This window comes from Lithobates pipiens, unplaced genomic scaffold (genome assembly GCF_037356315.1).
Source record: "Lithobates pipiens isolate NorthernLeopardFrog02 unplaced genomic scaffold, aLitPip1_a1.2 Scaffold_1, whole genome shotgun sequence".
NCBI classification, from domain to species: domain Eukaryota; kingdom Metazoa; phylum Chordata; class Amphibia; order Anura; family Ranidae; genus Lithobates; species Lithobates pipiens.
Genome location: NW_027507685.1, coordinates 187691557 through 187716929, shown reverse-complemented (window position 1 = coordinate 187716929; position 25373 = coordinate 187691557). Strand labels below are relative to the sequence as shown.

The 25373-nt window shown below is 42.5% G+C and overlaps 1 protein-coding gene across 4 annotated transcripts in view; it reads left to right on the top strand.

The window, feature by feature from the left end:
• The window catches only part of ARHGAP4 (Rho GTPase activating protein 4), a 278640-nt gene that overhangs the window by 148581 nt on the left and 104686 nt on the right, over positions 1–25373 (top strand). For all 4 annotated transcript variants that reach the window (XM_077479015.1, XM_077479014.1, XM_077479012.1 and 1 more), the window contains exons 5-8: positions 6753–6935; positions 20708–20836; positions 20919–21140; positions 23380–23481. In XM_077479015.1, coding sequence (XP_077335141.1) covers positions 6753–6935; positions 20708–20836; positions 20919–21140; positions 23380–23481 — 636 coding nt within the window. The remainder of the gene's footprint in view (positions 1–6752; positions 6936–20707; positions 20837–20918; positions 21141–23379; positions 23482–25373) is intronic.

Sequence of the window (25373 nt, the reverse complement as noted above, 5' to 3'; positions counted from 1 at the left end):
GGAGAAGCAGCAAAGAGATCCATGGGAACTCTGGAGGAGCTGCAGAGATCCACAGCTCAGGTGGGAGAATCTGTCCACAGGATAACTATTAGTTGTGCACTCCACAAATCTGGTCTTTATGGAAGAGTGGCAAGAAGAAAACCGTTGTTGAAAGAAAGCCATAAGAAGTCCCTTTTTGCAGTTTGCAAGAAGCCATGTGGGGGACACAGCAAATATGTGGAAAAAGGTGCTCTGGTCAGATGAGAAAGTAAAATGTGTTTGGTGAAAAACATGGTGGTGGCAGCATCATGTTGTGGTGATGTTTTCCTTTAGCAGGGACAGGAAACCTGTTCAGAGTTGATGAGAAGATGGATAGAGCCAAATACAGGGCAATCTTATGTAGCGGCCACAACCTTTGCTGCGCGGCCTTGAATTAATGGGCTTACCGTTTACCTTCCCCTGGCCTGCTCTTCCGCGTCTAGGGGTTCCCAGGGTTGATACCCAACGACTTGTACACTGACACAGATAAAGTCCTTTCAAAAGGTTTTATTTTTCAGTAAAACTTTCACAAAACACAGTCTCTTTGGGAACAGAGGGCAAGGATGAAGAATTCAGGAACCTTGAACTGCGGTCTAACAAAGACTCTATTATCACCCAGAGAGTAGCCACTTGCAGCTGGGTACTTCAAGGCTGAACCGACCTCTAGCCAGAGGTCATGGCACTCAGCAAGTTTACTCAAACTTGAATAATCAACTGAAGATGAACAGGTACCCTTTCCCAACTGTACCTGGAACGTTTCCCGCTTCGTTTGAGGTGCTGGAAAAGTGTGGACTCGTCAATTTCCTTCCCAACTCAGTAACCAGGCACTTCTCAAGATGCCACTTGTTGGCCCTCCTCCAAAGAGTCCTCCCCCGGTCACTTGCACGAGCTGTGGTGCCCCTCCAAGCCGAGAGCACACCCGGACACTCTGAATCCTCTCTGTTACAGCGCCTCAGACCAGCCGCTTCCGAGACTCTGGAACAGATGGATCCCTACCCCAGACCAGCCGGGTCTATCAGGGGCCACTGACAGGAATATGTTGCGGGATGTCAAACACCCCGTGACCAGGACCCCTCACGGGGCTACCCCAGTCCTGGAACCAGAACAGACCACACGAGTCTCTCAAACAACTCTGGGACCCTGAACACGTGACCCACACCTGTTTAAGTACCCCCTCCCAGACTCCTCAGCGGGCCCGGCACTCCCACTGATTGGCTCCCAGAGGGCCATACTCAAACATCCAACCAGGCCTGTTTCTAGCCTGTCATGTGCACCTCACTGCTCACATGACCAGGCAGAACATCAATCGTGGCCTGGCCAGACTGGTGTTGAGGCTTACCTACACAATTAACTCTCAGTACTGTAAGGTTCTGAGGCAAAAACTAAATTTACAATGCGTGTGACATTTCATCCCAAATGCCATCCGCTACACTTAGAAGAAAACCTGTTAGAATCTGCAAAAGACTTGAGACTGGGCCGGAGGTTCACCTTCCAGCAGGACAACGACCCTAAACATACAGCCAGAGCTACAATGGAATGGTTTAGATCAAAGCATCTTCATGTGTTAGAATGGCCCAGTCAAAGTCCAGACCTAAATCCAATTGAGAATCTGTGGCAAGACTTGAAAATTGCTGTTCAGACACTTTCCATCCAACCTGACAGAGCTTGAGATATTTTACAAAGAACAATGGCCAAAAATGTCACTCTCTAGATGTGCAAAGTTGGTAGAGACGCCCCTAAAAAGACTTGCAGCTGTAATTGCAGTGAAAGGGGGTTCTACAAAGTATTGACTCAGGGGGCCCACACATTTCAGATATTTATTTGTAAAAAAAATTGAAAAACATTTATCATTTTCCTTCCACTTCACAATTTAGTGCCACTTTGTGTTGGTCTATCACATAAAATCCCAATAAAATACATTTACGATTTTGGTTGTAACATGACAAAATGTGGAAAATTTCAAGGGACATGAATACTTTTTCAAGGCACTGTATCTAAGGCTCAGCATACACTTTACAAGCTGTGACCATACAATCTTTCTTTACAAAAACAATGGCATATGAGAACGTATATCGACTATCCAATCAATCTGAATCTATTCAGGCAGACCCTTGTATTACATAGTTGTTGGTTATTCTAGTCATTCAGATTGTAACACATGTAGTGATGTCGGTTGTAAAGGCAGGACATTTTTATCATAAAGTATTACTAAACCCACAACAGTAAAGTCAGTCTGTATATGTAGTAAAGCATGCTTGTTATCCTCCCCTTCTTCCACTGTCCCCAATCCATCTCCCGATAGAACCGAGGCTAGGGGACAAGCTGCACAAGTTCAGTTTCATGTATATTGCTACAGAGTTTTTTTTTTTTTTTTTTCATGGGAGGGTGCATGTGATCAGCACTGTCCAGACAGAGGGTCAGGGGTCCTGCAGCTTTACAGGACAGAGCAAAATGAAAACTCCTCTTACAAGCTTTTACCAGACACCGATAAAAGTCACAAGACTGCTATATGTTGCTGATGTGAAAAGATATTTTATCAGTTTATATTTACTAAAACTATTCCATGTTCTGTGTAATGTGGGAGACCAGATATAGTGAATGCAGGGTCCTGGGTTTAAAATGACACTTAGTGCTCTTAATTGTGGCAAGTGGACACTATACAGGGATATGCTTTGTTTATAGTTTGTCTGTGGTTTCCTACCGCTTTTAGGTAAAAAATGTCCCAGCAGTTGTATGTCCCCCCTCAATCCCCTTATACTTTTTTATTCTATTTTGACCCAACCATAGGTGTGCACAGCCTATTGCATTAGGATGCACACCCCAAATGTATTAAAACATGGTCGGTGTTAATAGGGCAGTGGATAGTGTCAGTCTTTTTTTTTTTTTATTATCATTTAAAACATTTTTTAGGAACCTCGCTGAGGGCTTTGGTCAAATATCATCAGGGGGAATCTGTGCCACACAGTGTGATTAGGGTGTGCCCAGCCACACCCAGCATACCCCATGCACATACCTATGGATCCAATGCCATCCATCCCAGGGAAGGTAAGTATAACATGTTTGTTATGTTAAAAAATATATATAGTTTACAACCGCTTTAAAGAAGATGTCATAGTGGTGGTATTTTCTCTAGAAGCCAATCGGATGCATTACTGCAATTAGGAATAATTTGACTTCTATAACAACTATACTTTGCTTACATTTTTACATATTATTTTTCTGTTCTTTATGATTAATGTGGTAAGAATTTATTGTTTAACATCTTGTGCAATATAGTGAAATAAGGGAGAAACATTCGACCAAAGGGGAAGTTCATTTAGAACCAAGCCCAAAACAAATATTTTCACTCACACAGCACTTTCTTTTCCATCAAAAAATAAATAAAAAAAATGTAATACTTTATAGACTCAACAGACTTTTGTTTTAGTTAAAATGCTGCTTATACATTGACATACCTCCTCAGTCTTTACAAACAGTATGGTCACTTGCTAACAACATCCACGAGGACGCTAACTCTTCAATAAGACACAGAAGTTGAATCCAGCACAAATTTTCTGCAGATAATTGCAGTATAGAGGATCTTTCTCCAGTCTTTTGAAGTGTAAGAAGACAATGACATTCCCAAGCCTTGTCTCGGCGGAGCACTATCCCTGACTAAGAGAACATAGAAGAAACAGGAGGGGTCTAGCTAGGACTGGACTAACTAGCACTAAACTGGACGGAGTGCACAGGGAGATGCCGAATAACATAAACAAACTAAATGCATTTGCGCTAAACTACCACTTGTGTTCAGCATACTATAGAACATAAAAAAAAAAAAAGAAACAGAACAGAGTTGTCTGCTAAGCAGTAAAAACTTGTTGGTATATTTTTGAGGGGTTTGAGGGGGCCAATCCGTCTGCACCCCCCCCCCCGGCGTTCCGTTGGATTCCCCAAAACCAGCCATATATCATTCCCCCTGGTCTGTCTATTGGTCTCTGCACTTACCCTGCATCTCCTCCTCCGGCTTCACGCCGGTGTGGCTTCCCCTGCGTCTCCTCCCTCCTCTGCGGTCAATAGGATCACTTCTTCTCTCGGCCATTTGGCTCTCAGGATCGGCTTCCTGAGCCAGGATTGGCTGGGAGGAGAGTCGGGAAGACAATAGTAAATATTACTTCACTATTGTCACACAACAGGGTGGGCTGGGGACGCAGTGCTCTGTGCCCCCGAGCCCACCCTTTTTTTAATCCAATTAGAGCCTCGGGCTCTAATCATGCTTCTGAAAAAAAAAAACCCTAGATTGGAATCCATGCATCCAGCGCCCTGAATATAAATTAGGGGAGCGGCGCCCCCAAAGTCCCGTAGGGATGGGCAGCTGCTGTTCTGTTCCTCTGTCTACTACTTGCATTAGGGCTGAGGGCTCTTTAGAGGAGTACCAAGGAAGGAAGCTTTGTGCAGGCCTCTCCCATCAGCCATGATCTGCCTGCATAAATGGGGAGAGGTAGGAACCGGGAAGGGCATACCTGCAGACTGGACTTCCTTTCCTCTGGATACCTTTGTAACTTTGCTGGAGCACTAAGGTAAAATGGATGCAGGGTACTTCAAGTAAGGCTTTCTCGGATATATACTGTATGTAAAACAAGGCATCTACAGAAGACTTTGGTTTTTAATAAATATTTTTGTTGTAGGTCTTAAAACATCCCATGGTGATCTGGAATGCTTGCCTTTTAGGCTAGCCTCTCTCAACCCTTTTTACCATGGACGAACCCTTGCAATAATATTCAGGTGTCAGGAAACCCCTGCTAAAAATAATGTTCTGTACAAATTGTAATGCATAAGTCACATTACAGTGGCGGTTAATGAATTGTGCCCCCCTTACACTGGTGTTCAGTGGGAAGACTGTTCTTTACATTGGTGGTCAGTAGGAAGAATGTTCCTTATGTTGGTATTCAGTGGGAAGAATCTCCTTACATTGGTGGCCAGTAGGAAGAATACTCCTTATATTCGTGGCCAGTGGTAAGACTGTTCCTTTCGGTAGTGGTCAGTGGGAAGAATGTTCCTTACATTGGTGGCCAGAGGGAAGAATGTTCTTTACATTGGTGGTCGGTGGGAAGAATGTTCCTTATGCTGGTGGCCAGTGGGAAGAATGTTCCTTATATTGGTGGCCAGTAGGAAGAGTGTTCCTTACATTGGTGGTCAGTGGGAAGAGTGCTCCTTACATTGGTGGCCAGAGGGAGGAATGTTCCTTACATTGATAGTCACTGGGAAGAAAGTTACTTACATTAATGTTCAGTAAGAAGAATGTCACTTACATTGGTGGTCAGTGGGAAGAATGCTAATTATATTGGTGGATAGTGGGAAGAATGTTCCTTACGGTAGTGGTCAGTGGGAAGAATCCTCCTTATGTTGGTGGCCATTTGGCAAAAAGGTTTCTTACATTGGTGGTAAGTGAGAAGACCGTTCCTTACATGGATGGCCAGTGGGAAGAATGTTCCTCACATTGGCGGTCGTTGTGGCGGTCATTGGTAGTCAAGAGGAAGAATCTTCCTTATATTAGTGGTGTCACTGTGTAAGTATAAAGAATGTTCCTTACATTTGTGGCCTGTAGGAAGAATGTACCTTTATAGTGGTAGTCAGTGGGAAGAATGGTCCTTACGTTGTTGGTCAGTGGGAAGAATGGTCCTTACGTTGTTGGTCAGTGGGAAGAATGGTCCTTACATTTGTGGTCAGTGGGAAGAATGTGACTTACATTGGTAGTCAGTGGGGAGATTGTTCCTTACATTGGTAGTCAGTGAGAAGAATGTTCCTTACATTAGTGGTCAGTAGAAAAAATGTTTGGCAGTCAGTGGGAAGAATGTTCCTTCTATTGGTGCTCAGTGGGAAGAATGTTACCTACAGTGGTAGTAGGTGGGAAGAATGCCATCCAGATCATTGGTGCCAGTGGTTACTTAACCAACAAAAGAGAGGCGGCTCTGCCAAGTAGCATTGGTGCCTGAGCTATCCAGTCTCCATCTGATGAGTTTCAGCCTCCAAGAACCCCTGGAAATCTCTAAAGGAACCCTAGAGGTCCATGGAACCCTGATTGAGAAAGGATGCCTTAAAGGAGAAGTACAGCCAAAGTTCATTTGGCTGTACTTCTCCTGTGGATCACAGGAGTGCAGTCCCTTTTTTTTTTTTCTTGTACTCCTGTAACCCATTTTCAGCAAACAGCGTGCTGAACTCCGCTGTCTGCTGATGTCACAGAGCCAGTCCAGGCTTGGGCAAAATCACGACACTGGGGTCAGCAGGATCCTCCCACATGCCTAGAATGTCACCAGGCTCAGCCTTTCAGTGAGGCACTGAGAGCTTGAGCTGGCCGCTCCCACCCCCTCCACAGCCCAGCGCTCCATTGAGCAAGGAGGGGGCAGAGCAGAGAGCGGGGACTGACTGCTCGGGGAGCCCTGAGAACTGAGTGATCGATGGTGTTAGATCGCTCAGTTCTCAGTGTTAGAGCCGGCGGGGGGACAGATACAGTATTGGACCAATGCTGCATCCCCCTAGGTAAGTATGAATCTAAAAAAAAAAAACAATCCCCATACTTCTCTTTTAAGCTGAATGTCAGTGGCAAAGTGCCCCCTTACTTTGGTCATTGTAGGTGGAATACAAATCTGCGACAGTTCAAGGACCCCCTTTCTTTGGTTCTTCATTTATGCTCTTGACTCTCTCACCTCTATCGAATAGTGCTTCATCACTTACTTTATATCTTTTCTCCACAGGCAGTGAAGACCTACCAGCTATACCACAATGACTGTCTGAACTCTGAGCACAAACTGAGGGAGGCCGAGAAGCAAGAAGAAAAGCGCACAGGCAAAGTGAGCGAGCAGACCGCAAGCTCACCAGTAGCTGAGAGGGGGCCGAGGCGCAGCTCCCTAAAGAAGACTGAGAGGCTTGTAGAGAAGGTAATGATTTCAATATACAAAGTTGCCAAAAGCAAACAGCTAAGGGCTCTTTCATGTTGGCGGCCAGGGAGCGGTAAAAGCAGGCAGTGTAGCTGTGATTTTGCCACCACCTAACTGCCCACTTAAACAAGGGCATGCAGCCACTTAGGGCTGTACACATGGTGGGCCCTTACCGCAACTTTTCTGCAACCTCGTGCTTTGTTGGTCGCTATAGTTCCCAGGGTCTCCTGTTCCTCTGGGACCATGGTAAACTGGGTCAGGTTAGGAAGCAGGAGAATCTCATTAGCCCCCTTGTGATAACAATAAAGGTACATGAAAAGCAAACTGCTATATAGGGTAAATGAAAATAAAATAAATAAGAATACCAAGAAAAAAATGTTAAAAGCAACCCTGACACTCTTTGCACACATTCAAATGAGAAATTCGGCACGCGTATTTTGTTAACCGTGATTCACACATAGTATAGGAAACACTGTGAACAATGAAAGATGAGAGAATGAGCAAAATAATTCTAGGGCTTTTGAAGCATCTCTTATGAACAATTTTGGGCATCGTCATTTTTCGCCAATTTTGCACACAATTTTCAGGCTTGGCATGTTTGATATCTAATTACTCAAAGACCTCTGCTTTTATAGTTTACCAAAAAATTGGTAAAACAAAAATATTATCTTAGGCTTGTGTGCACACAAATTCATTATAGTGTATTTTTTTCTTAAAAATATAGATTGGATAACACTTATTCAATATCGTGCAACATAAAAAATGGCAACTGGCACCTTTTTATTCTAGAGGGCCTTTGCTTTAAAAAAAATACATTATTGCTTGGGGTTTTTGAAGTGGTAATAAACTCTCTTAAATGTGGTAGCTGCATTCATTCTATATTTTTAGGCCTTTTCCCTTTTAAGTTCACCTGGTGATCTGCCTGAGGCTGCATTCACACTACAGCGTTTTGAATCGCGGGCAGATTTTCCATGGATCTGCCCACGATTTGACAGTGCAGAGGTGTGAATGACGTGATACTCGCACTCGAGATGCCATTCATTTGAATGACACCTCAAATCGCGTTGCGGGTCTGCCGCGATTGTCGTGCGATAAGTCATGCTGCAATTGTGGCAACCAGCATCGTGGGAAGCATGTTGCCCAAAAGTAGCTCCTGAACTAATTTTGGGAAACATGGGTCCCGCATTAAGGGTTGCTGTGATTGCAAAATGTTTTATTGTGCGACAATCGCGGCAGACCTGCACTGCGATTTTGAGGTGTCATTCAAATGAATGACATTTTGAATGTGAGTCCCGCGTTTTGTGATTCACACTTCTGCGCTGCCAAATCACTGTAGCGTGAATGCAGCCTTAGGTCTCTGGGCTCTGGATGGAGGAGAAACAGAGACACCCTTGGTCAGCAGTATTGTGAGTCTGGGCAGAGAATAGTGTTAGATGAACTAGGCCTGTCTATACACAGTACAGACATTAGCCTGCAGCTCAGTCCAAAATATAAAATAGGGCAACTCTGTAAAGAGCCTGACAGACTTTGAAGATTCCATGTTTACTATTTGCATGACTAACAGATGTGCCTGCTGGGGATGCTGTATAAACAGCAGCAGGATGAGGACTTCCGTTCATGGTCTCAGAACAAAATTGAGTTGGGTTGAGTGCTCAGCCATTTAGAGGACACCTTGTAATTTATCAACAAATACAAAGCTTCCTCTGATTGACTAAGGTGGGTGGAAAATGTCACAATCGCCACCTCATCTAATCAGAGGAAGCTCTGTAATTGTTGATAAAATACAAGGTGAATGGCTGAGCTCTCAACCCAACTCAGTTTTGTTCTGAGAGCATGAAGGGAAGTCCCCATCCTGCTGCTGGACCACAGTGCTACATTCAAAAAAGGGTGGGCTCGGGCGCAGAGCCCACCCAGTTGTGTGATAATAGTGAATTAATATTTGCTATTGTCATCCTGATTCTCCTCCCAGCCAATCAGGAAGCGGGTCCTGGCTAATCAGGTCTCAGGACACACTTCCTGTTTGGCTGGGAGGAGAATCAGGCTCTTCCTTCCCCTTGCCTCCTAAGGTAAAGCCTCTGATCGCCACCTTCCTGTCCGTCTCCTGCGTGTGGGGTCAATCGCTGTATTCCTGAAGTCTCCCGTGGGGCGGGGATGATCGCCCCCTTCCAATCCATCTCCCGCGTGTGGGGTGGGTGTGTGGTGTTGGTTTTCCCCCCCCTCAAAATATTGAGCACCGGCCACCACTGCTATAATGAAATAGTTAATTTGTGCCACATCCTCAATTTGTCACAACGTGGCAGGAACGCTAATTGTTGTCCTCTTTGTACCCAAGGCTGAACCCCCCCAGCCAAAAAAATTATCTATAGCCCTGGCAGCCATCTAATCTAACGATTGGTAAGCTGTAAAATATAAAATTTTTGTTTTTGAGTTTAATACTGCTTTAAGTCATTTTTCAAGAAAAAAAATTGAGACTTTGCACACGTGTGCAAAAAATTTAACATTTCCCACTGATTAAAATGAGAGCCAACACTTAATTTCTAGTCTGTATTCAGGACACCTGCACCTACATTTGAAGAGTGATTTATGGGCTTCATGCCTATGCTTCTTAGCCAATTTGTAGACTAACGGTAATAATCCAAAAGTCAGGTTAATTTTAAACAGGATGACTGATCAGCTGCTGCTGGCAATAATTCTGTTTCTAGTAGATAACTGGAATGCTTATGTATGTGGTCACTGATCTTCAGGATGTGACTGATTTGGAAAGTTAATGAAATGCGTAAGTCAACATGTTTTTTTTCTGTACCTGGGATCAGTGCCAGATTTAGATTTTATGACTCCTAGACATTTTGGTTGTGTCATCCTCTATGATCACGGGCCAAACAGTTCTGTTTTTGCTTTCATATAATATATAAATTGTAAAGGGGACATGCTTTACTGATAGTGAGAGTAAACCATGCACAAGACAGGGACACACAAGAAGAACCGAAGCAGGTTTGTCCTGCGCTTTTTTCAGCAAGGCAAACAAACACAGTTTCAATGCAGTATAGCAAATCTGTAGCATAACCAGAAATCTGCTAGTCTGAGCCATTAACTAAACTTGTGATATTTCCAGACTAATAAGTTGCCCCCTAATGGGTTCCCTTTTTTAGTGTTCTGTCAGCAGTCAGCCTTTTCACCCAGCAGCCAGCTCCCACAGCAGGGAGAGTGGGAGAGCCCTGAGCATCCGTCAGCTCATTTATGGTATATAAAGGCATTTGAACAGCTGAGCCTAAGGCCGCGTACACACGCGGGGACTGTTCGCTCAACTTTGTCCGTCAAACAGTTTCAGCAAACAGTCCGCTCAAAATTAGCATGGACGGACTTGCCCACACACGACGAACGAACAGTTTGCTGAAACCGTGCGCGATGACGTGAACGGCACGTACGATGGGACGGAAAATACAACGTCCTATACACTGCATTACAACTTTCGGCGTGTAAATCCTTTCTGAGCATGCGCGGAACTTAGTTTGACGAACAAGCCTACACACGAGGGGACTGTTCGCTGAAACCAAGTTTCAGCGGACAGTTTTTCGGAAATTCCGAAAAACCTTGTTCAGCAAACTGTTCGCTGAAACTGTCCGCTGAAAGCCCACACACGGGCGGACTGTCCGCCGAAACACTGTTCAGCGGACAAAGTTGGGCGAACAGTCCCCGCGTGTGTACGCGGCCTAATAAGGATACCTGGCTATTAGGTTAACTTTCTAAACAAAGGGCCAGTTTGCTGTCCTCCGAACTGTGGCCAGTGGGAGTAGATAATGCCTCAGCCTGGGTGGTTGGTGGGAGTAAAAAAAATTACACAGCACCCCTGTGGTTAGGGGAAGGAGGAATAGTGCCCCATCATTGGCATTGGTGATTTGAATAGTGCCAAAAGTGTTAGTGTCAGTAGGACAAATAGGGCCTTTTCATGGGGTCAGTGGGAGGCATAGTGTTCCATCAATGGTTTCAGTGGGAGGAATAGTGCCCCATTATTGGAACAATTAATGCTTCATCATCGGTTTGTGGGATGAATATAATCCCATTGTTGGTGTCAGAGGAATAGTGTCCCAAGAGCTGGATAAAGGCAAGCAAAGGGCTGCATCCAGCCTGCGAGCCACAGTTTGGAGACTATTGATTTAGGTAATAGTACCGTATATCTAGCAGTAGTTAGTAACACTCAACTCAGCTTTTTTGGTAATGCTGAAGATGTTTCATAGCTTCTTCAAGCCACTTCTTTGGTTCTAATAGGTAAATCTTATTGTCCAATAAATGATAGGTGTGAAAGTTATGGAAACATCCTGTTCTAGTTACATAATCCCATCTTTGCTGCCAGGAAAGCTTTATAAGGGTCAAACATGGATGAAGGTGTGAACTGTTCTCAAAATGCAAGAGTAGAGATGTTATAACACCATTAAATATGGTATACATATGGTTTTGGAAGCCCCATCCCGTGTTTATTGATGGTGGTTTCAGTTTGATGTAGATGGCCTATTTTGTGCCACCTATGACCCAGTAGTCTTCTCTATCCAAAATGTGCATCTCATTGTACTCAAAAGAATGGCCCTTTTCCTTAGGTTTTAGGACTTGGCTTGTAGATATTTCCATTATTTCTTAAGGGGTTGTTTCATCTCCTCAATGTGCAGGTCTTTGTATTCCTCACTACACTATATTACATATACCATTTACTTCACTTATATTTGGATGTTGGGTCTTTTTGGTGCATAGTACAAGTTACTGTCACAGTGTATTACTGGGCCTTAAAGACACAATGAATGCAATGTTTGTTAAATATTCTTTTGATTTTTTCCAACACTCCAGCTGCATATCGAATGACTATATCATGCCACTTTGTTTGATGGTCCTGTACTTTTGCTTGACCTAGTGGATATTTTATTGAAAGCCAGTCTATGTAACCTTTCAAAGTACTCCTGGGATGTCAATGTTCTTCTATAGATGTTGTGTTTGTTGGTACCATCTGATTCTGATGTTGCAGAGTTCTAATAACCTCCAGTTGTGTTCCAGTGGGTGGTGAGAGTCTGTCACACTTTCCTCTGACAAAGGTGGTCAGGCACTATAGCTAGCTTCTGTGTTCTTCACCTATAACAACCCCTTTTCACATAAGGCAAGCAGGCCTACTGATATTTGGTTTCCCCAGTACTTACGCACAATGCTATAGTGTCTGGCTACCACCCCAGGGCAGGCATGAACTGAGCAAAGCAGTTGGCAGATAAGCAGAATGGTTTAATGATTGTCCAGGTACAGGGAAGGTAAAGTTCAGAATAGTCGGGGTCCAATCTGTAGTCAAAAGGCAGGCAGAGTTCAGAGAATAATCATTATCTTATTTGAGGATGTCAATAAGGGAATCCAACCTAACAGGCATAGGAACAGGGCAGACAAACGGGTAGCTTGAGCACATATTACGCACACTAACACATGAGACTACACGCTTGACTGGCTTAAATTAGGTTTGGTCTCCACTCAGAGGCTGGCTATCGCAGCCAAAATCAGGATGCTGGAATGAGGGGCAGGAGCGCAACACACTCCTGATAGTCAAAAAGAAGATGCTGGTCTGTGTGGGCGAGTTTGCCCATGTCATCCCTGTCCTTGACATGTAACAGACAGTCCAAAAATTCTTATCCTGTTCTTCGACAAAAACACATGCCTCTCTGTGCTTATTTGATTTAAGTGTTGTTCCTACCTGCGTGGATATATATTCTAGAGTAATCTCCTGCCACTTATTAGAACTGAAGAAGGGGCTTGGATAGCTGCAATATGTCTTCAACATTACAGAACAAATCCAGTTAAATGAAGCTTATTCCCATCAGAGCTCTACAAAGTCTGTCTTCCAGGACCCAGGACAGGATTAAGATTCTGAGAAAACAAAAAGTTAGTTTTCTCCATATCAGTCATAAACCCTAAAACCCCTCAGTGTGTAAGCGAGAAACGTAGGCGACAAAGCCAATGCCTCACTTACACCATCCACATTCCTACCAACCAGTGCCTCACCTACACCATCCGAAACTCCTGCCAACCAGTGCCTCTCCTACGACATCCACACTCCTGGCAACTGGTGCCTTGCCTACATCATCCACACTCCTGCCAAATAGTGCCCCACATACACCATCAACAATCCTGCTAGTCAGTGTGTCATATACATAGTCCACAATCCTGCCAGCTAGTGTCATATTTAATTGAACCCGTGTTGGGTGGTAAAGTCAGATCTCTGTTCAAGAAGTGCTAATGCCTTGCTCCTGCAGTCAATCAATAGAACTTCCTGTATAAATATCTTGATCTGGCAGCACTAGGAGCTGTGAAAGGTTAATGAGAGGGGCCCTTGTAGTCAGTTTAGTTTAAGGAGCAGGTCAGTATAAACAGTCCAGGTAGCTTAAACCTAAAATAATTTTTTTTAGTATCTTTGGTATCATGCCTCATTCTATATAGTTTTCTTAAGCAAATATTTTTTTTGTGAATCTGTTTCAAAATTACCTAGCAATCCTACCAGCAATAGAATTTACTGTTGCAGGCTGACAAATCTAAACCTCTGCTATTGAATTGATCTCACAAAAAAATCTATGCCGGATGGAGCACAAAGGGTTTTTAAGTATGGGGACAAAAACGGTAGATTGTTAGCCTGGCTGGCCAAAGGACAACATGCAGTGACTCATATTGGTAGGTTGAAAGATCTCAATGGCCAATTGCTGACCGCATCTGCAGAGATTAGCAACAGATTCTTCCATTTTCACTGTGAGCTATAATCCTCTAAAGTAATTTATGACACTTCTGAGTTGACTCAGTACCTGGATCAGGTTACATTCCCCATACTGGACTCGGTGAGACGTGCGGATCCAGACAAAGGTATTTCCCTCAAGGAAGTGCAGGAGGCGATAGGCTATATGCAGTCGGGGAAAGCCCCCTGGGCCTGATGGAATACCAATTGAATTCTACTCTATCAGGAGTTATTAACCCTTAGGTTCACCTCTTTACTGATTCAGTTTTCCGTCCGAGACTCCCTCCTGGACTCAATTTCTGCAGCGATAGTAGTATTAGTGCCCAAACCAGGGAAAGACTCCTAAGAATGTGCCTCTTAAGCCCCATACACACTATCAGATTTGGAAAAATTAGGAAAGCTGCGCCAATAGTCCTATTCAATAATAGGAAACAAAGTGAAATATCAATCAAAGTGTTAATAGCACCCACAGATGATGAATAAGTGTTGCTCAAAAAAATAACATTAACATTACACTAATAAAACCACCAACAGAATTATGAAAATAGCAAATAACAGCTCGCAGAAAGCTGAAACTAAAAAATAAACAAATAATAAAGTCCAATATATCCGTGCTTATCGAGTCACCGCGGTGAATCCAAACAGAACAGCAGATCAGTGCCCGTCACCAGATTTATGATGCGCTTACCAGATATAGATGAATTAATAGCCTTATTGGTATTTAGTGACGCCACCACGCTTTACGAAGGGAGGACGGGACGCTGTTTTGAATGCCGGCCGGCTGTCTACGTTCTGATTCGATGCTGTTTTAAAGTATTCTTATGTAAGTGCGATATTTATATCCATTAAAATTATGTAAATGGTTTTACGCTATGGAGGTATTTCTTTCTTTCCGGGTTTGACGTTGGAGATACACTCGATTGCTGATGTTTGAACCTCTTTTTAGTGCTGTGATGCTGCCATATACCTGTGTTAGTGAAATCATGATGCGAGAAGTATGATACGGAGCCTTCATTATTAAGCTTACAATCCGTTCCGGTTAAATACCAATAAGGCTATTAATTCATCTATATCTGGTAAGCACATCATAAATCTGGTGACGGGCACTGATCTGCTGTTCTGTTTGGATTCACCGCGGTGACTCGATAAGCACGGATATATTGGACTTTATTGGACTTTATTATTTTTTTATTTTTTAGTTTCAGCTTTCTGCAAGCTGTTATTTGCTATTTTCATAATTCTGTTGGTGGTTTTATTAGTGTAATGTTAATGTTATTTTTTTGAGCAACACTTATTCATCATCTGTGGGTGCTATTAACACTTTGATATTTCACTTTGTTTCCTATTATTGAATAGGACTATTGGCGCAGCTTTCCTAATTTTTCCATATCTATTTCAGTGTGTGTATCCCACTTAACGCCGCAGCCTCTTTTTATTTCATTCTATTATTTTTTTTCAATAACCTTCATTTTTTCCTGAGTGCAGTTTATTTCTTGTTACACTATCAGATTGTCTGCTGATTTTTTTTCCTTCAGATTTACCAAAACCATGTAGTGGAAGGGCCTGCCTGATTGCATACAAATTGAAACTCCTAAGGTTTGACCACATATTATATGGTTTTGGTAAATCTGAAGAAAAAAATCAGCAGAAAATCTGATAGGAACTCATCCATGTTGATCAGACGGGGTTCATGCCTGGGAATGGAATGGATATCAATATCCACCGACCCTTTATGTTTTTTATGTAAAAAAGAAAAAAAAAAAAAAAACGGTTCCCCTATGCCTCCTAGTAAACGATGGGCCCTAAATCCTAGGAGTCCAAAAAAAAATCTCAAAAGCAAACCAATAAATAAGAAAAAAAAAAGGGGAATTCAGATTTGACTTAGAAACCGAGTTGAGGCTTGAACTTTATTTGTAATATGTATGGTTGGAGTTATGTATGTTATGCCGATATATAATGCTGTATTCCTATGGAGAAATAAAGAATTAAAAAAAAAATAATCAATATCCGCTGACTGTTCCTAAATTTGTCCACCTTCCATAGAAACGGGGGTACCAGAGTCATAGCCTCACTGGATGCGGAGAAGGCTTTTGACTTCTTAGAGTGGGAGTACCTATGGGAGGTTTTACAGAGGTTTGGCTTGGGGCCTTCACTGGTTAGGTTTTCTGTACAAAATGCCTAGAGCAAGGATTTGCACAAATCACCTTAGATTTTTTCCTCCTTCAAAGCCGCCAAGGATGCCTGCTGTCACCCAACTTATTTACACTGGCCCTGGAGCCCTTGGCGATCCTGGTTAGGGAATCCCGACACATTGAGGGGCTGTGGGTTGGAGAATATATCACTTTATGCAGCTGATGGATGCGCTCCTGTACCTGCATGATGCTGATACTTCGTTGAATGCAGCCCTTGAAGCCTTCAACAAGTTTGGGCATTTGCATTAACTGGACTGAGTCAGTTCACTTCCCTACAGATGTACAGGCCAGGGTGTCTGCGACCCAGGCTCCCTTGCTCTGGGTGGAGGACTTCAAATATTTGGGGATTAGGGTGACATGAGATTTGCAGTCCTTCCAACATCTCAATCTTCAATCTTTAGTTATGCGACTTTAAAACGGAGGTCTGACGAATTTTATTTATTTTTTCTTTTCAAAATACTGCAGCTGCTGACTTTTAAAATAAGAACACTTACCTGTCCAGGGCATCCGTGATGTCGGCACCCTGCCGCCGTCACCTTCGGTAAGGGAATCAGGAAGTGAAGCCTTGAGGCTTCACTTCCTTGTTCCCTACTGTGCATGTGCGACTCACGCTGTGCTATCCCACTGGTCCCTGCTGTCATCTGGGACCTGTGTGTCTCCCAGAAGACAGCTGGGTGGGGCAGAGAAGGAAGTGGCATAGATGCCAGCGGGGGGCTCGGGTATCTATGCCCAGAAATGGGAGCAAAATACCTGTATTAGACTGCTATCTGCTCCCCCTCCCCCCTGAAAGGTGCAAAATGTCACACCGGAGGGAGGGAGGGACCGGAAAAGCGGAAGTTCCATTTTTGGGTGGAACTCCGCTTTAAGGACCATTGTTCCCGGTGGGCTAATTTACTGTTTAACCTCCTGGGGCACATAAATATATTGAAGATGATTTACCTACCTAAGTTAAATTATATATTTAGGAACTGTCCCACGTGGATCCCTTTGTCCTTTTTTTATAGAATTGGACAGTTGCATTTTCTCCTTTTTGTGGCGGGGGCTCCTTTTTGGTTAGCCAGATCCACTCTTCAACTTCCAGTGAGTTGTGGTGGACTTGCTTTACCCAATCTGCTGATGTATTATTGGGGCGCCTATGCTAGTCATGGTTAGGTGGTGGTTTGAACAGTCCAGAGCCAATGCTGCAGTACTTCTGGAGGCAGCCATTTTGGGATCCCTTATGGAACTCAGTAATTTGATATATAGGGGACCAACACCGTACTCCTCCCTCCCGAACCCCACTGGAATGACTTTATGGGTATGGGTGGCGGTTAGAAGGTGGTTTCTCCGTCCTAATGAGTGGTCTCCTTTCTGTCCATTATGGGGTAACCCCTCCCTTCCTCAATTTAGGATGCTTCCAGATCAACAAATTTGGGCCCAATTTGGGATAAAGACACATTGAAGGATGATGTGCCCGCATGGACATTACTCTCCTTCAGAGATCTCTCCAGTAAATATGGACTCCCTAGCTGGATGGTGTTCTGATACCATCAGCTATACTGTGCAGCCAGAGCACAATTCACTACTACACCTAACCTTAAAGCTGACACTATTGAAGATTTGCTGACTCAGGACTCCTTAGACAAATCTCTCTCTACATTATACTTGGCACTCCCCAGGATAGATTCACCTAAAATGAAAGCGCTGTGGGAAAAATGGAGGGTGGACATTCCGAGTCTGAACAGAGAAACTTGGGAGGAGTGTTTTGAGGATAGCACCAAGCTTGTGATATCTTCTAGTGACAAACTTATACAAACCACATTTCTGCATAGAATTTACTATACGCCTCAGAGACTGCAAAAGATTTACCCACAGCACTCACAGAACTGTCTGTGGCGTCAATCTCCTGATGGCACTTACATCCACATGTTCTGGACCTGCCCTGCATTGTTGCAATATTGGGCTGCAATAATGGAAAGTATTACTATTCGCTTGCAGCTGGATATTTTGTTGTCGGCTGAGTTGGCTTTGAGTATTCAGGACGATGACCAGCGACCTAGGTACACCAAGTTGTTGTTTTCCTCCTTACTATTTATTCTTTGCAAAAAGGAGGTGATTTTGGTAAAATGGGCCTCCCCCTCGCCCCCCACAGTAGAGTCATGGGAAACTTCTGTCAATGCAGTGTTACCTATGTATAAGCTGAATTATAATGATAGGGGGTGTCCTCAGACGTTTGAGCAGATCTGGCAACTGTGGATCAAGCAAACCTGATTATCGTAATAATATCTGATTTGCTTTTTCCGGTTACATATAACGTGATATGCCATACGTAGGCCCCCCCCCCCCCAATCTCCCTATTATTTTGTAAGTTGCAGATACCAATACGATATAGCTCTCTGTCACAGCAGTATCTGAATGTTTATTATGTGTATTCTATGTCTTTTTTAAATTTTGTGTTAAACTGCTCTGCTGATTTCGCAGTATGGAATGTGTCATACCATGTCTTCTCAATAAAGACCAACCTTGTTTGTAAAAAAAAAAAAAAAAAAACTCTGCCATTAGCAAGATGACTCCATCAGCCTGCCATGTATGCAAGCCAACTGATGGAGTGAGCACATAGTTACATATTTAGTCAGGTTGAAAAAAGACACAAGTCCATTTAGTTCAACTCCAAAAAAACAATAGTAGTGCTAATTTCAAGACTGGCTTATTGTTGTCAGTCTGCAACAGGATTTCTATATAGAGTGAGGCATGTTGCCAAAAATACTAAAAGATAGATTTTGTATTTACATACTGTAAACGTTAATGTCTTCAGGGAGATATGTTCCATGTTATTTGCCTTCTTTCATGGATAGCTTTACAATTTCCAGCTGTGTATAAAAAAGGGGATACTCTTAATGCTATGGAAAACAGGCCTTCGTTAGCATGGCAGCATGGCTTCATTTATACTAGGGTCTAACTTTGCGCTTTTAAATACAGCAAAACCTGCATATTTGAAAAGAATGTCTATCTTCACATTTTATATTTTTCAAAGAAGACTTCCAAAATAAAGTTGACAGCAAAACCATACAACCAAGCACCCAAAACTTTGTCATACTATTTGGGATATTGCCAGTGGACCCATGTACAGTACACTGTATATTTTACAGTGATACTAGTGGAGCTTACTTTTAAGAAGTCTATAGAAACCAGTTAACAATCTCCTGATATGTCCATTTTCGTTTGGATTGGGGGACCTTAATATCTGTGACCTATCTGCAGTCACTACTGGACAAGGCTTGTAGGATAGACAGGTAGGGCCTACAGGGGTAGATAGGTTGTTTTTCACGTCCCCCATGTTTCCCAATTTACTTGTTGGGTTACATGGAAGGCCTACCCCAAGTTGGTTCTTCTGGGCTATGCACTTTGTTACAGGGTCACTTTACTCTACACATGGGGTACCTTTTGATTTGTGTGTAATCTTCATCAATGCCCTGGGACAAGGCTAAGGCTGCCATGGTGGAATATTCAACCTTAAGGCTGGCCTTTATTCTTATAGATGAAGGTACACAGGGTACACTGACCCTGTAACTGTTCTCCAGTTAACTCTTGGTTCCCCGTGACAAGCCCCAAACTGCCTTGTCCCTCTGACTGAACTCTCTCACACTGGACCACTGTCCCTTGTATAAAACACAGGACCAGTGAGCCAGACCCAGAGCAGAGCGGCCAAAATGAACAAAGAGTCAGGAAAGGCATTAACTTCTACCTTCCCAGCCAGGACAGCACCTAACTACTTCAGCCTGCCCACAAGCTTCTTGGGGAGTATGGCAATTGAACAGGTTATAAAAACTTTTCCAATCACAATTATTTGCCTTCTGAATAGCCAGTGCTGTTAGCACCTTTTCCACCTCTCCATAGAATGAACATGAGTATTCATCAAAAGAATTGTTATTTTTAAAAGGACCTATTAGTAGAAAAAGATACCTGCAAGTGGATAAAATAGTGGGTCGGTGATGCTTGATCCTCAAGGAAGGTCTATTCCCATGGGAAAGCCTAAAGTTAAATGTACGTTAGACCAAGATAGGCAGCTTGTGTATACTAAAGGTTCAACATAAGCAATTCAGATTGGAACCTGAAAGACACGAGGGAACATTATACCTGAAAGAAAGGAAACTCATACATAATTAATAAAAAAAACCCTGATTGTCCCATACCCATACTCATGTGGATGGGGAAATCCTTTCCACTGAGGTATTGTAATCTGATGGCAGGTAGACCTCCTCGCCGTCAGAATACACTGATAAGTGCTGCCGGCTGTAGCCTGTGGAAATGATCGATCAGGAAAAACATGACAAGATGGTTGTACAGAAGTCCATTTGTGGATCGATTTCTGTACAACCAACCTGCCCATACATGGTTCGAAATTCAGCCAGTCCTTGTTGAACCAGCTAAATTTTGATCCCTGTATGTCTGGAGTCCAAGCATGAATATTAGTCCATTAAAATAGCTTAATACAAATTCATACGTGTAGCCAACCCGCTACGGAGGTCGCATGGCTGTTAGCATTATAACATTATTAACTCTTCTCCCAACCCCCAAAATTCACTTTTAACCTTTAGCAATATTGTAAGCCTTGATGAAAGGCTCCACGTAGAAGTATTCCAGAGCCCCCAGACACATGTTGGATAAATATATCAAATGGCATTGGGACGCTCAAATTGTTCTCGAACATTAAACTGCCCTGTATTGTCTATAGTAAGTTTATGTTTTTAACACATATACTTTATGATATATGTAATTCCTCCAGGTGCTTTGTGTGTTAATTTTAGGGAGTATAACCAAAAATAATTTGAATTTTGACTCTTTTGTCCTTCCAGAGGTTGAAAAAGTACCTGGAAAACAGTCAAAAATGCACAAAAGCCCGGAATGAATATCTTATCAACTTGAACACCGTGAACTCCAATCTCAATAACTACTATATCCATGACATTAGTGACCTTATTGATGTAAGTTCCTCCTTTGAAACTAAATTCAGCACAGTTATTGCTATTTATTTGTTAATTGATTTTTTTCTCCTTTTCTCCACAGTGCTGTGACCTTGGCTTTCACCTGTCTATGGGAAAGACACTGCGTGTGTATCTGCAGGCTGAAGATCGAGTGCAAACTTCTCGGCAGCAAGGCCTTCAGGCCGTAGAAGGGGCTGTGGACAACTTAGATGCACAGGCAGACAAGAACAAGTTGATGGAAATGCGCAGTGATGCATTCTGTCCCCCAGCGCGATTTGAATTTCAGCCCCATGAGGGGGATGAGGTGCGAGATCATCATCTTTCTAGCAGAATATTGCTCTATTGCACCTCATGCAGCACTGAACTTCCTCAGACTTCTAGTGCTGATCATCTCCCACTCGTGATTTCACCATACTTCTGCTCAGAGGCTTAACTAGAACCTTTAGGGCCCTGTTACCATATTTTATTTTTATTTACAGTACTATTTTTATTTTTTTACAATGTTTTAAGGAGCATTGTTGGGGTGGTTTTGGTGAAATATCAGGGATCTAAACAAACCTCTGATATTTCACCTTTTAGACTGAAAAAGAAGATTTGGGCACACAGCCCTCAACTGCACAGAATGAATGGACAGGAATAGCTCTCTACAGAGCCTCTGCCTTCAAACACAAACTGAAGCATAGTAAACACAGTTTGCGATGCTTTAGTTATGAATGGACAGTACTGATCACTATGTCTGTCCATTCAGAAAAAGAAGGGGCCAGTAAATAACACATTTACTGGCTACTTCCTCCGCTCTCCATCCTGACACATCCCCCGGGATTAGGGTGAGCCGGTAATAGCACAGGGGCAGCAGAAAGAAGCTGGATAGGAGGGTCAGTGGGGGCATATAGAGCAACTGATCCTCTCTCCTGCAGCCCCTGAACATCTGCAGAATGGAGAGGAGTATAAAAGCAGGCATTCAGCAGCTGCAGGAGGAAAGTGGTGGAGATCAGTTCCTCCATATGCCACCTGCCCTCCTATCCAGGTGTCCAGAGGGGCATCATGGAGCCCCCTGGAGCACGGGGCCAGGTTGCGATTGTGACCCCTATGACCTCAAAGCACTGTCATCTCATGTTAATACCAGCAGGAGGCTGCTGAGAAACTTAGGCAATTTGAGAACCTCATCTCATCCTATCCCTAGAGCAGGCATCTAAAACTGGTGGCCCTCCAGCTGTTGCGTAATTACTAGTTTCATCATGTCTCTGCCTGTGGGAGTTATGCTTGTAACTGTCAGCCTGGCAATGCCTCATGGGACTTTTAGTTCCCCAAAAGCTGGAGGGCCACCAGTTTAAGACCCTTGCCCTAGAGGGAACATTTTACTTCCAAAGAAATAAGCATCTCAAGTTATTTGATAATTATTTGATCCCCTGCATATTCTGTAAGTTTGCCTACTTACAAAGTAATAAAGGGTCTATAACTTTTTATCATAGGTAAATTTTAAATGATAGAGACAGAATATTAACCAAAAATCCTTAAAAAATACACATGAGACAATTGTTATAACTTGCGTTGCAGTTCAGTGAGTAAAATAAGTATTTGATCCCCAACCAACCAACAATAATTCTGTCTCCCACACAATGGCTACAGTATGTGCTCATGTGGCACACAGATTAGTCCTGTCTATTTAAGAAGGTGCTCCTAACGACAACTTGTTATGTGTATAAAAGACACCTGTCCACAGAATCTTTCTTCCATTCAAACCTCGCCATCATGGGCCAGACCAAAGAGCTGTCAAAGGACATCAGGGACAAGATTGTAGGCCTGCACAAGGCTGGAATGGGATACAAGACCATCAGCAAGATGCTTGGTGAGATGGAGATAACAGTTGGAGCGATTATTTGCAAATGGAAGAAATACAAAATAACCATCAATCGCCCTCAGCCTGGAGCTCCATGCAAGTTTTTGCCTCATGGGTAAGGGTGATCATGAGAAAAGTAAGGGATCGGCCCAGAACTACACGGGAGGAGCTTGTGAATGATCTCAAGGCACCACAAACTATTGGTAACACAATATGCCACCATAGATTCAAATCCTGCAGTGCCTGCAAAGTCCTCCTCCTCAAGAATTCACATGTTCGTCTGAAGTTTGCCGAAGAACATCTAAATGATTCAGAGAAGGATTGGGAGAAAGTGCTGTGGTCAGATGAGACCAAAATTGTGCTTATTTTACTCACTGAACAGTAACTTAATTTATAACATTTGTACCGTGTGTTTGTCTGGATTTTTGGTTAATATTCTGTCTCTATCATTTAAAATACACCTATGATAAATATAGACCCTTCATTTATTTGTAAGTGGGCAAACTCACAAAATCTGGAGGGGATCAAATAATTGTTTTCCCCACTGTTTTTGTAAAAGTCATGCACCGTGTTGGCAAATTGTTTTTTTTTTTTTTTTTTTTTAATGTCAACTGGAGAAGATCAATCTGGCTGTTTTGATTGTTTTTTGGAACAAAAACTTTACATTTAACTTTACATTTACATTCCCAATGTCTGTCTGCAGGTAACCGAGGTTCGATCTGAGCCATTGTTCCACCAAGAGTTAGTCAGTCGGTTCCGGCACATTCAGTCCAGACTGGAAAATGAGAATCTGGAAACAGAAGAGGTAATCAAGGTTTCATGACATTTTTTGCTCACCTTCCTATTTATTTAAAGTGTAACTGCAGGCAATTTTTTTTTTTTATTGGATAGAGGGATTAGAACACCTGCCAGTTTTTATTGTCACCTTCTCTATTTGTCCTGTTTACCATTTTATATATATATATATATATATATATATATATATATATATATATATATATATATATATATATATATATATATAAATATATATATAAAATGTTTTTTTTATTATTCCACAATATTTTATTGGTAAAGTGTTTACCATTATCATCGAAAGTGAAAGTAAAAAAAAAAAAAAAAAATCGCAAATGCTGGGTTGAAGAACTCAGATTCTCACCTCTCCTTCTCTCCTACTGCTCGTGCTGCTACTGAGAAATCGTTGGCTGAGGAATCCCTCTAGAATGGTTGGATTCCTGGTCCTCGGCTGTGCTCCGTTGTTGCCCCTGCTGTCCCCTACATTATTACAGTACACAGGACGAAAAAAATAAAATCAGACCAGTACATTATTTGGCCTATCTATGCATGTTAAGCCTGTATTGCAATTGAATGCGTATCCTCAGCACAACATGGGCATATACGTGTAAAGTAGCCCAAAATATGCAGACAGGATATATACTTCACTAACATTTTTTGACTCAAGTAATTCTTGGCAGTTGTCTTTTTCAATACTATTTAAAAAAATAATAATTTATGTCTGTCTTGTTTGTCCTCTTTGGGAGAATAAATTCAGCAAAGCTATCTTTTGGGGGCTGGTGTTGGAGATGCTGAGAAAGAATGCAAGATTCTTTGTTGATTATGGAACATACAACCATTTTCCCTTCATTTATTGATGGAATGTACAGCTATTGTAGCTACTACTTATCAAGCTGACCATATCCTGTTTTCAATGTTTTCATTGTCAGGTTTTTCACTTTGTGAGTGCAAAAAGAATAGGGTTGCCCCCATTTCTGATTAGCAGGGATGTCCTTTTTGGTACGACCTGTGAGGCTTTCACCACCTTGGAAAGCATGCCACCCTAGAAATCCTAAGGCAGGGATTCTCAACCAGGGTTCCATGGAAACTTAGGGTTCCTCCAGAGGTTGCTAGAGATTCCTTCAGCATTGGGCAATTTCTGCTTCTCAGATAAGTTCCCACTGACACCATTGATCTTTTTAGCTATCTGTAAGGAGGCAATTCTTCCCAATGACCACAAGTGTAAGGACCATTCCTCTCACTGACCATCACACGAATGTATCATGAGTTGTAGATTTCTAATTTTTAACAGGGGTTCCTCGAGACCGGAGAACTATCTCAAGGGTTCCTCTGTGTTGAAAAGGTTAAGAAAGTCTGTCCTAAAGCTTTTCATTGGGTTCCCAGTTTCTATGGCTAGGTGGTGAGGTCCAATGTTGGGCCCTAGCACCTGAGTGCCAGCAGCCTCGGAGGCTCTCTGCTAAAGCAGGAAATAGGTGGAGGTTTTTTGCATCATCGTTGACAAAAAGCCAAAAGCAACAAATGTACAAGTTTTTTTTTTTTTTTACTGCTCTGGAAACCTCCATCAATTTCTGTAATAAAAGGCATGGGACATTATTTTAAAAAATGGAGACCACTAAAATGCTTTCAGTTTTTATATTTCAAGAATTTAATTCAAAATTTTAAGATGATGCAAATATATATAGACAAGCAACTCTGGACATTACCAGCATATAGTCTGTCAATTGGAATCACACACCCCTGCATGATTTAAATAAAGGTACAGAGAGATGCTTTGAGTTTTGACTGAAGTACACCTAATCTGTAAATTTAGCTATGATTAAATACCTTGAAGTGAACGTCTCTATTTCCTAATGATACCCTCATAATCAAATGTTTTACATGCATGCCCCGTTTCTGCAGTAT